We start from the raw sequence: 14,341 nt of genomic DNA on the forward strand, positions 1-14,341 counted from the left end.
ATGCATCTGTTCTTGGCATGTAGAGCTGCAGAGTCACACACGCCCGCCCGCCTCCCCGGGACCTGTATCTGTTCCAGCATCCGTCTTACTTAGACATTACACATGGACATCCTTTCTTTCATTCCTATACACTCCATCTTTTCCCATCATGGCGAAAAAACAATCTGACGATGGAGTGGATGCCCATGCGCACTGTTGTCCAGGGGAGGAGTCACCAACCTCGTGACCAAAGCTTCTTCCGAAGACAACAACAACCTGCAATCATCCGAGCCCAACACCAGATGGCGATCTTATCCTCAGTGTGTGACTCTGCAGCTCTACATGCCAAGAACAGATGCATACTGGTAAGTAGCATATTCCTTATTGTCTTTACCCTGACCATAAGGTGGCCAACTGTAAAATCTGTAGAACCTTCTCTCAAAAGACTTTGAAGGACAGGGAGGGTCGCCTTTTATTGTGGCTTCAAAAACTAAAGGATGCGGATAACCCCCTTTCTGAGGTGGAGAGTGTAGCCTCTATTCGAACAGGAGTCTACTCCAAGCGTGGTAGTGTTCAGGACTTGCCGTCTCCCTTTCTGAAAAAGAAGAGACTTCATCTTGAGGAAGTGTCTACAGGCCAAGTCTCTGTTACCACGCCAGCGCCCCCGAGACCTAGCTCTCAGGCGTCTGACTCCGTCAGCGCATGTTTCCAGTCAAAAACGCGCAAAACCGTCGACGAGATCTGCCACTTCGTCGACGACGGTGACGACTGTGTCGAGCAGATTTCCTTCATCGTCGACGACGTCTTCACCGTCGACAGTGGTGTGTTTCCCTGAAGACTATTTCGTCTACGATTCCACTATCATCTTCGTCGACGACTAGGAAGCTGGTGCTTCCGTCGACGTCCAAGGCTTCGTCGACGATAGTGAAGAAGAAGAAGTCTCATTGTCGACGGCAGTCTCGTCGGCACCCTCGTCAACGTCTGCGGCCTCGTCGACGGCTTTGTCGACGCCGACTTCATCGACGACTTCGTCGACGATTGTCTCGACGACGGAGGTGTCAAATTTTGCAACGATGCCTTTGGTGCCAATGTCTACATCAGCGCCAGTATCTGTGGACGACACCTTGTTGCGGCGTCGTCATGCTGCGCTGGACTCTGTTATGCTGCCACCGGTCACCTCATCAGCTATTCCCCACGGTTGCTGAGGAGGTTTCGGACTCCGATGACGATGTTCAGTCCTCTTTTCGAGATGCTCGTAGTCCTTCTGAACTTCACATAAAATGCCAAGATTTCGAAGAGGATGATTATGCGCAAGATTATGGAGCAACATCCCCCTGCACAAGTTCCCATGGCGCAGCTTCCGTTGTCGCTCCTCTCCAACCTTCAATTCATGTTGGAAGATTATAATCGTCGCTTTCCAGCTTCCTCTCATAGCTCTCCACGTCAGACGCCATCTGCTGTTCCGTCTACCCCTGTGTTGCCAACGATGCCGACACCATCCGCACCTGCATTGGTTCCCCCTGCAACAGATGAGGTGGTGGACAATCTGGATACGGGGGAGGGAGAGCTTCATGATGATGACTCTATGGCGGACTGGGATGACTATCAAGTCAATTCGCCAGCATCACCTCCAACATCGCCAGTAAATTCACCACCTGTCGACATATCAGGATTCCATCAACTGATGGACAGGGCAGCTCAACGCTTTCACCTTCCCATGATGGTTAGGGAAGAGGACTGCTTTCTGTACGACTTCAAGTCCCAGCCGCAGAAGCAGGTACGAGCCGTGCCCATTCTAGATTTTTTCTGGAACGAGGGCATTAAACTGATGAAGACGCTTAACTCCATCCCGGCTGTCCTCCCGCGACTGGAGGAAAAAGTACAAGGCCCCGGACTCTTCCCCAGCTTGCTTAGTGTCTCAGCCTAAGCCAGACTCGGTGATCACCCAGGCGGCGCAACTTCGCTCCAAAAATCCGTCGTCTCCGCTCTAGTCCCCTCCGGATTGTGATGGCCGCCGCCTGGATGCCATTGGCAAAAAGTTTTCAACCATGGCTTCAACAACAGTCCGGGCAGCAAACTCTTTGGCCATCCTCGGTTGTTACGATCGACAAATGTCGTCGGACATGGCGGCTTTGGTTAAGCTTATCCCGGAAGATTCTAGAGCGGAAGCTCTAAAGATCCTGCAAGAGGGTGAGAGGGCATCCTCCGAAATCATCGACTGCTCCGTCGACATTGCCTCCACGGGTTTTCGTCAATTGGCTGGAGCGGCTGTTTTAAGACAGGGTTGGCTTTGTTTCACCTCGTTCTGTCAGGAGGTACAGGCCAAAATTCTGGACATGCCGTATGACGGAGAATCTTTATTCGGCCAGCATGTGGAGGACGCTTTGCAAGCCATCAAGAAGGACACAGAGACGACTCGCTCCCTCGGCACTCTCCAGTTCCGGAAGCAGCCCTTTCGGGGTGCGCGCGGCCGCGGCACCTCCTCTTCTTTTCGTGGCTCCTCTTCCCAGTACCGCTCCTACAACCAAGGACAACAACGTTATTCCTCACAGCCACAACAGTCTTACAGACAGCAGTCTGGCAAATCTTTTGGAGGAAAGTCAAATTACAAGGGAAACTCTTCCAAAAAACAATGACTGGGTACATCAAACGACCCCTTTTTCAAGTTTTCCCCTTTCTCCTGTTGGAGGACGAATCTCCCAGTTCTATTCAACTTGGTCCTCAATCACTTCGGACTGCTGGGTTCTGGACATTATTTCAAGGGGCCATGCCCTAGAGTTTGTGAAGGTTCCACCACACATCTCTCCATCCGGACCTCCTCCCGCTCACCTCAAAGAACTTTTCAATCAGATTCAGATAATGCTCAAAAAAGGGGCCATTGAAGTGGTTCCGAAATCACAAAAGGGATTGGGGTTCTATTCCCGTTTTTTCCTCATACTAAAGAAATCTGGGGATTGGCGCCCCATCCTCGATCTAAGGTCGCTCAACAAATTTCTCAAGGACCAATCATTCTGCATGCTCACGCTAAAGGACATCCATCAATTCTTCTCTCAGGGCGATTTCATGACAACAATCGACCTTCAGGATGCTTATTTCCATGTGCCCATAATTCCACGCCACAGGAAGTACTTACGTTTTCGTGTGGGTCACAGGGATTTCCAATTCAAAGTCCTTCGGCCTCCACTCAGCTCTGCGGGTCTTCACAAAGATCCTGGCCCCGGTGGTGGCTCATTTGAGACTGACGGGCATACAAATATTTCCGTATTTGGACGATTGTCTCATCAAATCTCAATCCTCCCACCATGCGGCCCTCGATACTCAGCGCTGTCTCAGTCTGTTTCAGTCTCTGGGCTTGTCGATCAACTTGCAAAAGTCTCAGCTCACGCCAGCCCTGTGCAAGACCTTTCTCGGCGCGACCATCGATACGAGCACAGCTATGGCCTTTGCCTCTGCGGAACGTCAAGCACGAATTCGACAGCTTGCAAGCTCCATCGCAGCAAAACAGTCAGCTTCAGTCCGCACATTAAAGTCTTTTCTGGGGATGGCGTCCTCATGTATCGCTTTGATCCCACATTGCAGACTGAGGAGTCGTACCATTCAGGAGGAATTGGACAAGCAGTGGCGTCAGGTCTCCGGTTCCTTCAACGACCAGCTCGTGGTAACACCCCGCATGGCTCAGGCGCTGCATTGGTGGACCCGTCCTTCCAACATCGCAGCAGGAACATCTTGTCTAACAACAGCCCCAGAGCTCGTTCTTACCACGGACGCATCCATGGAAGGCTGGGGCGGACATCTTCAAGATTTATCCGTCAAGGGCAGGTGGACAACGGCTCAGCGTTTCTGGCACATCAACAGATTGGAGCTGATGGCCATTTTCTTGGCGTTGAAATCCTTCCGCCTCCAGCTCCAGGGGGAGTCAGTCCTCATTCAGACGGACAACACCACCTGCATGCACTACCTGAACAAGCAGGGCGGGACAAGATCTCCGCTGCTTTCCCGTCTGGCTCAGAGTTGGGAGTTGGGCCATAGTCCATCGGATTACGCTCCAGGCAGTCCATCTGCCCGGCATTTCCAATACTCTGGCGGATGCACTCAGTCAGTCAACGTCATCGACCCACGAGTGGGAATTACATCAGCCGACTCTAGACTTTATCTTCGGCCTTTGGGGTCGCCCGACTATCGACCTTTTTGCAACCCCTCAGAATACCAAATGCCAGTCCTACGCAAGCTGGTTTCCCCACAAAGGGTCGTACGGAAATGCCCTTTCGATAAATTGGTACAGGATATTTGCGTACGCTTTTCCACCGATCCCTCTGATTCCTCGAGTGTTGCGGAAGATGCGGCAACAACCGTGCCAGATGCTCCTCATAGCTCCACGGTGGCCTCGGCAGGCATGGTTCTCGGAGTTGCTCCTCCTCTCCCAATGCGAACCCATCCTTCTTATCCCGAGGCCGGACCTTCTAACAATGAACGACGGACGGATATGCCATCCGAATCCCAATTCACTCAGCTTGTCAGCTTGGAACCTGAGCACCTTGAATTTGCTCATTTGAACATTCCACCAGCCTGCAGGGAAGTGTTAGCTAAGGCAAGGGCGCCCTCCACAGTGAAGACTTATAAGCTAAAGTGGAAGCGATTTTGTCTTTGGTGTGCGTCTGCTCACTTACATCCATGAACACATTCTGCCGTTCTTCCTGCAGTTAGCGCAGTCTGGACTGTCACACTCTACCTTAAAGGTCTTTCTAGCGGCAATATCTCGCTTTCGGCAGGATGGCTCGTCCTCTCTCTATTTATCTAGAGTAATACAGCAATTTTTCAAGGGTCCCTTCCGAATGTTCCCGCCCATTCGGCGTCCTCCACCCACGTGGCGTCTAAACATCGTATTGGCTCAGCTCATGAAGGCGCCCTTTGAGCCAATCCACTCTGCAGATTTCAAATTTTTAACTTGGAAAGTGGCCCTCCTCCTTGCTCTGACGTCCTCCCGCAGAGTCAGTGACATTCACGCCTTTACAATACAACCACCGTTTCTTCAATTCAGATCGGACTGCGTTATTCTCCACACTAATCTGGCTTTCATGCCTAAAGTGCCATCCGATTTCCATCTCAATGAACCAGTAATCTTAAAAACCTCTTTCCCGCATCCGCAGTCTCCGGCGGAGCAGAGTTTACACTCTCTGGACTTAGAGATTTCTTAAATTTTACATTAGCAGAACACAAGCCTTTCGCAAGTCGGATCAGCTGTTTGTGGCCTACGGATGCACTTGTAAAGAACAGTCGTTTACCAAGCCCACGATTGCCCGTTGGGTTTCTTCAGCAATCTCCTTTTGCCATCAAAGGGCTGGCAAGCCTCTTTCTTCAGGAGTAAGGGCTCATTCAACGAGAGCCATGTCATCTTCCACTGCCCTGTTCGCTGGTGTACCCATCCATCAGATTTGCCGGGCAGCTACGTGGTCCAGCAGGCACACGTTCACGAAGCACTACTGCCTGGAATCGATTAATAAAGCGGACACGGCTGTGGGACAAGCAGTTCTACGGAATCTGTTTATATAAGGTGAGCCTCTGCTACTTCCCCCCTCCTTGGGAATTCTTAATTGCGTATTAAATACATTGTCATTGTATTTCATGCAATATTATTACGGCCTTGTCAGGCGGCTGCTGCTTACTGCTCACTATTCTATTCAAGCATGTGAATCTATGAAAGACACCCCAAATACTGGAGAAGAACAAATGTTACTTACCTGTAAACTGTGGTTCTCCAGTATTGGTGTCTTTCATAGATTCACATGCGACCCACCCTCCTCCCCTCAGAGGCTCTCTTCTCCTCTTTCGGCTCTTTTGTCACTCGTGCTACGAAATTCTGAGGGCCTGAGCCTCTGAGGAGAAGGTTCTAGAGGCTGCTTGCGCCTGATTGGCTGGAGTTTGGACTATAAAACGACAATGTTATGTCAGTAAAGGGATTCTTTTTCTCAATGCTTTCGTATGCGTCAATACTACCCCATGGTATTTTCACTTGATATGTTATTTCTGAATTGTATATAAAGTTTATTTGGATATGTATATGCTATTATGTGGTTATGTACGTTTATGTATATACATGACACTTATTGCTTTTTATATACCGTGGGACTCCCACTTCGACGATGGGGAATATTCAAGCATGTGAATCTATGAAAGACACCAATACTGGAGAACCACAGTTTACAGGTAAGTAACATTTGTTCTTCTGTTGTTCCAACCAACTGTACCTTTCTTCCAGTGTCCTGGGTCTCATGACTGTGAATGGCTTTGCAATTGTGGATTGCATATTTCTTCCAGTCATTGAGCCAAAGGAACCCTCGGTGTGAGGAGAGAGGGTCTTCCTGACAGGATGGCTGGGGAGGAGATGCCCCCGTCCCTGATTATTTCAAGGGCTCTATTTGACTGCGCCCAAAAAAGAACGTGACACCAGAGCTGCCCTTCCTATTGTCACCCCAGACAATTTGAAGCCAGGACCAAGGGAATGGGTAAACTGACCAGAACTAGTTTTGCGGGTCGCGCCGGGAAATTTCCCCACACAAGCCTAGCACAGGCATAAAAATGGGACTTTATGAACCTACCATCGGAACACTCATGGACCTGTGGAAGATTCAGAAGAACTACCTTGCTGCTGAGGGGACTCCCTTGCTGTCTGAAGAAACAAAGATTGGGCGGGCTTGCCTTGAATCCCAGTTACCCAGAGTGACTCCAAGGGTAGTTGGCTGACCTGAGCAAGCTACCGGGATACAGAAAGATTCCATAAGTCTCCTTGCAACTGCCCAGCACCAACTGGACCTACCTGAGCCCTGCTTCAGGCCTCTGTTGTAGTGAGTCCCGATCCCCAAAAGGAGCACCAGTTCCTGAAACCTTCATAGGGGAGAGCTCCTCCTGAAGAAAAGGTAAAGAAACAGAAGCTTAAGCTTTTGCAACCACAAAAAGGCCCATTAGTGCCAGTGCTCTCATGCCACAATGACCACCAACGAAAAGCTCCAGTGTGACCTGCTCTTTGTGACAATTGCAACTATCCTCTGCGATCAACCAACGCGAAGTTCCAGCAACGTCTGGCTTTGTGTGCTACAGTAATGGCCCTTCGGGATACTCAACCTACTCTTTGCAGCAAAAGCCTCATCCTTGTGGTCTCCACCAGCACGGACGACACCCTTCACGCCGTACTTAAAAAGGTAACACTTCAGTTGGACTAACCTGGTCCCTGCATTTAGCCTGCGCTCCATTGCGTTTGGCCTGAACTTGTGACTTGCCTCTTGTCCAGTGCAACCAGATAACTGAGTGGCTCTTTGTGAATTCTAAGTGCTATTTTCCCCTAAAACCTTTAAATTCAATATCCATAGGTCGACTGATTGGATTTTTGTTGTTATGGTATCATTTTATTTATTAAAATGTGCTCTATTTTTTCTAATAGGTTTGAAATGTTTCTTGTATTTTCACTTTATTACTGTGTGCGCGACATAAATACTTTACTCATTGCCTCTAAGTTAAGCCTGACTGCTTTGGGCCAAGCTGCCAGAGGGTTAAGCACAGGTTAATTTAATTACTTTTTGTGGTTCACCCTGACGAGGGATGCGATTGTTACTTGGGATTGATCCAGCTTTTCTGGTTCCACATTGTGTAGTTCAGTCACTAGATCTTTCCCTTTCATGTTTTACATCAAAAGTTAATGCTTTGTCTATAATTCTTGGTGCATGATGTCAGAGGGTGAGCGACAAACAGAGGCCACATGAATGCTTGGTTTGTTTTGGGTTCAAGGATTCACGAAAACCTAAAGTTGAGCCACAAATTTAACTCTAACCATCTGTGGCTCACCCGCCTGTATCACATAATGGTAATTAAGGGGACAAACGCAAAGAAAAGAGGATTTGACCCTCAAAATAACTCTCACAGTCCACACCATGCACATGCTTAGCTTCCCCTACGCCCACCTTACACCCCACCCCCCTCCACCCTGCTGGCATCAATGGGGCCCTTGGTCATGCTACAAACAATACTTGTTGGTGTCTGGGAAAATGTTTGTGAGTACCCATGGTATATAGTATTGAGAAGTAAAACAAGCACTTGTAATGCAATAGGTCTCGCGTTTGCGACAGTTTAAACTATTGGCATTGTAAATGATAATGCCTTTTATTTATCTGTTTTGCTAATTAAACACATAAATAAAAGGCATTGTCAGTTACAACTCTTATAAATGCGAGGCCTATTCAAAGAAGCGGTCGCCACTGTCCCTGCTGCTTGGAAAGTGAAAGTGGGCATGGTGCGCTGGATGTTGCAGGAAAGCATGTTGTTCTTGGAGTAGGAGAAACTCATTAAAGGAAATAGTGCTAACAGTCTAAAAAATACATACCGTGTAAAAACTAAAGTAAAAGGGCCAGTCCTCATGGGAGGTTACAAATGAAGACCAGGCAGTACTAACCAGGGACTAACAAGCCTATTAATGAATCCGAAGTCAGCATTTACAAAGGACAATGACACAAGCCAATGACAAATATGGGCGGCGAGTGGATGGGGCTTCTATTCTATACTCCAATACAGCATGCCTCAGTGCAGCGCATGCACTGCCTAAGCGAGACCTAGCAAAAATGAATTTCTCCTTTTGTGATGTTACTGGTGCTTATTCATGTAAACTGCTCCAATACCTTGGGGTCGGGTTCGCGCTATATTTAAAATGCAGACCCAAAAAATTTAATCGCTAGACTACCACAAAACCAAGTGTGTAAAAGTAAACAAAAACTTTTCAGAAATTTGCACATCTGTGCTCAATACCAAAATTCAAATGCTAGTTATGGCTGGGTCGAGACATTATGCACTTAAACCATCGGTGTATCATAAGTCTTTAAAATAATACTACGATTGCCAAATCTCCAAATGTTCTAAACTTTAAAGATAAATAATCAAAAATACTGTTTTATACAAAAAAAATATTAGCAGCAGTTCTTGTCCTGGCATCAAAGGCTGTAGTGCAAGAACCAAAAAAAATGAAACCATTTGGTCATTAAAACCAATGTCACCCTTAAATATTGCACAGATATGTTTCTCACCACCTGATGTTTCTACCCATCCAAAGTACGTGTGGACCACTCGTTCTGTCATCTGAAGCGCCGGGCTCGTGAGTGGGTTGATTTCCTCCAAATGTCACTGGTCCGAGCGATGCTTGCGACTCGGCCCTATTCACCATTAAGTACTATACAAATATTTCACATCCTCATCAACGCACTTCTTCACCCTCCATTTCACTTGTGATGCGTCCCCAGCTCAAACCTAATCTAATGGTTTCCTGACAGGAATGTACCCATGCAGATCGAAAAGCAGATTTTAAGGCCTTGTTTAGATACGCAGCCTTTGATGGTGCTTCTGTGATTCCTGCTGGCGCTAGTACCTATGCATTCTTATTTTCTGAAATCTGCCACCTCCGAGCTTTCCCCTCACAAAGGAATAGTCTGCAAACCTGACACTGAGCATCTCTATTGCAAAGTCTGAACCTGCTTCACAAATTGCCCATGAATACCAAGCAGCCGTGTTGTTAGGACTTGGGACCCAAAAGCCGTCATAACGGCCAGTGGAGCTGCTGACTTTGGAGCTAGGGAACCAGGTTGGAGCCTGGGCATCGGTTCAACATCCTGTGATTGTGGGTAAATTCCTAAATCTCCCCGCTCCTACAAAAAACAAGCGGCAAATTTAAATAAACTGCGGTCTTTTACTTCCAACCAGAGATGTTGTACAGTCCTTGATTTAAACCACTGCTGTTTGGGGAGTGAGCAGAGCCCATTGTTTAGTATTTGCAGATTTAATGTGCAGCAAGATTACGAGTACCAGAATGCGCTACTCTTGCATGCGCGAGGACACGAATGTCAGCACGCACATAACCCCTCTTTATGGTGCTGCCTGTTTTAGTTGCAGTGTCTGCACAAGGAGGGTGCGGCGTGCAGGAGGGTCTCTCTACGGTGTGTGTTTTTTTTCTCTCTGGTTAGCTCACTGTGAGAGTTCCCGTCTATTTTCATTGGAAGACCTAACGCCACCTGACCAGAAAGGAGTGTGGATGCAGGGAGGAAGGCCTGTGGGTGGATTGGAGGGCTTCAGACTAACTGACGAGGAGTGGGGAGGGAGCGCACGGCGGAGTTCGCAGGATTACGAGTGAAAGCAGGCTGGGATTCAGGGTGCGGCATTCAGACAGCATGGGGGGTACCGATGACGCAAATTATTACGGGAAGCATGGTATGGTGTGGGCGGGGTGACTCGGTGGTGAGGACTTGGTGGTTAAGGGAGGGCGGGTAGGCATCGGCATGTGCAATGAAGATGTGCCCCGGAAGCGTGGGATCACCCTTTCCACAGCATACACGCACTGTAGAAGGCTGATCGATTGCTAAGATACGAGCCTCTCTCCTCTGTCTGGAGCTGGGCAAGCGCCGTTGTTTCTACCCATCCAAAGTACGTGTGGACCACTCGTTCTGTCATCTGAAGCGCCGGGCTCGTGAGTGGGTTGATTTCCTCCAAGTGGGGCGTGACTTCAGCGTTCGGCTCGCGCTTCCATGCTGTCCTTTGACAAGTTCGTACGCGTGCACATCTCCTGTCCCCCTTCGGCAGAAAAATCGACGACAGTAGATCTCGCAAGCGAGCAGCGCATGCACTGTGTCGCTAGGCGAAACCTAAAAAGTAACAAAGCAATCCGGAATAGCACTGAACCTTCTGCTTTGACATACATGAAATTGTACGGTATTATACCTCTAGGCACCACCGGTGCTGTAACATTGAGCTCTTTAGCTCAAATCCACTATAGAGAAATATTTGCATTTAATTATTAGCAGTTAACTCCAGGCCAGCGTCCCAGTTGTTGGAGCTTTCTAGCCTCCTTGATCACTTTAGGATGAATCCAGCCCAGTACAAATGTACTTGTTAAATGAGAATTCACGTTGCTCTGTAATCATGCAAATGTGTTTAGTGTATTGGTTGCTCCATGTAATGTTCTTCTTAAAACTGTTTTTAGGCATGTGCATCAGGCAAATACATTTTTATTGTCCGTTCTAATTATGGCTCTTTTTACCACAGCCACGCAGTCTGCATTTTCTACCTGGTGCTTCGAGCACTGGACACCATAGAAGACGACATGACTATCAGCTTGGAAGCCAAGATCCCATTGTTGCATGACTTCCACACTTACCTGTATGAGCCTGAGTGGAGATACATGGAAAGCAAGGAAAAAGACAGACAAGTACTGGAAGACTTTCCTACGGTAGGAAAACAATCATCTTTTTCTGTTGGAGAATTCATGTCTTTTTCTATTTTATTGAGTTGAACCAGCTTGCATGTAACCAACTGCTTGCTCTGGGAGAAAATTAAAAGTTACTTGGATAGCTGTTGAGCCTGTATTTACCTTGGAGGCTGTCTCAATGACCTGCCATTACTGGAGGAAGTGCAGCTTTCACCCTAAGTGGGATACCTTTCAGGAGAACACTGCTTGGCAGCGCTGGGCATTGTTTCTTTTAGGATGTTGCACCCTAATTAGGAGTACTAATACTCCATTATCAAACTCCAAAAATTGCCCAAATGTCATAGGACTTCAGTAGAAGGATTGACCTAATTATTCAAGAAACTGAATACTAGATCATCTTTGAATCTTGCATGGTATGACGTTCTGACTTTTAAGTAGCTAACCCTACCTAGATTGATACACATTCTACCTGCAGTGCCATACTGTCCACTGCTTTGTCTTTCAAGTTTGTTTGTTTTGCCCAGCCAGTCCCATTCTCTGTCCTCTGACTAGGAATATTCTTCTTCAGATGGAAAATCTCTCAACTTCCCAACTGTTATCTGTTGCCATCTGTAGCTGGTGCAGATCTGCTGCCAGAAACTGTTCTGACCACTAAGGAGACTTTGTAAAGATGGGGTGGGCATAGCTGTTCCTACAGGGCCTTTTGGGAATGACCATTCACCACCTGGGAGGATGCACAAGAGGTTAGGGAGTAATCTCCCCTCAAACATGACACGGCTGGGGTCAGGGTATGTTGAGTGTTGGTGATTGTAACAAACTTGTAAGGCTTTGAAAGTGCACCCGCTACTTGTCAAATCCCTGCCAGTTCCTGCCAGAGCTACAGCCTCCATTGTCTCAGAAGCATGCAGATGTATTCCTTTACCCCAAAGTTAATCTTTTCTCATCCCAATTCCAAGAAAGTGTTTCTTCTCTTCCCAGGGTCAGAAAGCGAAAACAATCTTGAGATTTATCAAGGCTGAATAATTAATTCAGGGATTACCTCAATTGGTCATGCAAGTTATTTATTCCCCTAATGTCCAAGTAGATGCAGAAGTGTGCAAAACTGATGTTTTCCGCATCTGTCTGAGAATCCATTCACATTCGTACCCAACATGTTAATTCAGCCTATCAGAACTTGCATATGGGATATGAAATTTTCCAAGGAAAGTGATATAAAAACAGGTTTACCGGTGCGTGGCTAGGCAACGAAGCGCGATGGCCGCTGCCTAGCAAAGCTCCCTGAATCCTGAGCTGAGGTGGCGTGCGTGTTTACGCAACTGGGTTGGCCACGTCGCGGATCCCGGGTCTGCGGCGCTGCTTTATCCCCGGCGACACCCGAACAGAGGACGCCGGCGGCGGCAGGGGCTGGGGCTGCACAGCTGCATAACGAGAGCGCCTAATAAACCCGGCATCGGATGGCGCAGTGAAGAGGGATGACTCAGTGAGTTTCCATACTGGGCCTCCACGAGTTCAATGATATCGAGAGCGGCTTGAGACCCGGCATAACGGCACCAGCACGGGGTGCGGGGCCAGCAGGTGTTACCCACGGGATGCAAGGCGAAGGCGAGGGGCAGACCATAACTACACAAACCTCCAGAGGTCTGGCCTATTCAGAGACTGGGGCGAGGAAGAGCAGATCCACCCTTGGTGTGGCGCGCTCCGTGTCTCCCTACCTAATAACTGCAGCATTTCATACCAAGGGCCAGGAGTGTGCGTGAGGCGCAGGACAAAGTTACAGACACCTCATCAGAGATAGCATAGACCAGTGGGGGGCCACCGTCGCTGGCGCCCTGGGGTGGGCGCAGGGGTCTGGCCCTGACGCATACTCCTAACTATTCATTCGACCGGGACGGTCTGAGAGAGGCGCAATGTCATCCACAAGAGGCAACAAACCCGTACAGCAGAACAAATTGGACCGGTACACTCTCCCCAAGTCGTCCTTGCAAGACCCTCCGCCCACAGACAAAAGTGCGGGAGCACAGGGAGAAGTGGAACCAGAACCCACCCGTAAAGACGTCATGGAGGCAATAGCGGGGATCAAGACCTCGTTGGAACAAACGATGGACACTATCTCCAGAAGTTAACCTGCTACGAGCAGACCTTAACAAGAATAGTGAACAAGTTAAGCAGGTGGAACTCGCAACTGCGAGCCTTGTAGAGGATACCTCTCTGTTGCAATCAGACATGAAAGACTTACAAACCTTTCAAAAGTTTGCAGAAGCCAAACTGGATGACTATGAAGGACGTCTATGGCGCAACAACTTGCGCATACTAGGTGTTCCGGAGAAAGCAGAGGGCCAAGCAACTGACCTTTTCGTGGAGGACCTCATCCTCAAGCACCTGCAACCCCTAGGGGCTCGGGAAGTTCTTAGTTATAGAGAGGGCCCACAGAGTCCCTGTGGGTCGTCTGAAACCCACCCCCTCGTCAAATCCTGGCCAGAGTCCTCCACTTCTGAGACCTGGACGTTCTACTTCAGCATGCCAGAACGGGACCCCCGCTCCGATATGACAACACAGACATAACTTTTTTCCCCAATTTCACCCATTTGGTCCAGAAGCAACATCGATCCTTCCTGGAAATCGAGAAGAGTCCGAGGGACAAGGGCTACAAATTCGCCATGTTGTTCCCGGCCAGGCTCAGGGTGAAGGCCGATGTTAGGGCCTGGTTCTTCGATCATCCGGAGTCTGTAGCAGACTGGATCTGAAAGAAACACGTTAGTTAGATTCCTCACCTTCGAATATCCCCAGGCGTCAGACTGGATCCGGAAGATTTTTCGTCAGCAATACCCCTTGCGCGTCGCTAGGCGTCGTCTGCGGCTCCGCGTCCGTCGTCGGCGTCGTGCGCCGGAATGACGTCGTCGGAGTACTTAGACTCCGCCCTCGCGCGCTGACGTCAGTTCTTCTTTTTTCCGTGCCAGCAAGCGCAGATCCGGGAGAGCTACCCCCTTTAGTCAATTTTTGACTAACTTTTTTTTGACTCTTTTTGGTCAATTCTCGACTCTGGTGCCGGTAGGATGCCTGGTTTCAAGGCCTGCGACGACTGTCATCGACTGATGTTGGTGACCGATCATCACCGCCGGTGCCTGTACT

At 48.7% G+C, this 14,341-nt stretch overlaps 1 protein-coding gene across 1 annotated transcript in view; it reads left to right on the forward strand.

Annotated features, from left to right (window-relative positions):
• Nucleotides 1-14,341, forward strand: part of FDFT1 (farnesyl-diphosphate farnesyltransferase 1) — a 182,620-nt gene that overhangs the window by 54,215 nt on the left and 114,064 nt on the right. Inside the window, exon 3 of the mRNA XM_085610437.1 lies at nt 11,050-11,233. Within this exon, the coding sequence (XP_085466563.1) occupies nt 11,050-11,233 (184 nt within the window). The remainder of the gene's footprint in view (nt 1-11,049; nt 11,234-14,341) is intronic.

The sequence above is a fragment of the Triturus cristatus genome, chromosome 6 (genome assembly GCF_964204655.1).
Source record: "Triturus cristatus chromosome 6, aTriCri1.1, whole genome shotgun sequence".
NCBI lineage: Eukaryota > Metazoa > Chordata > Amphibia > Caudata > Salamandridae > Triturus > Triturus cristatus.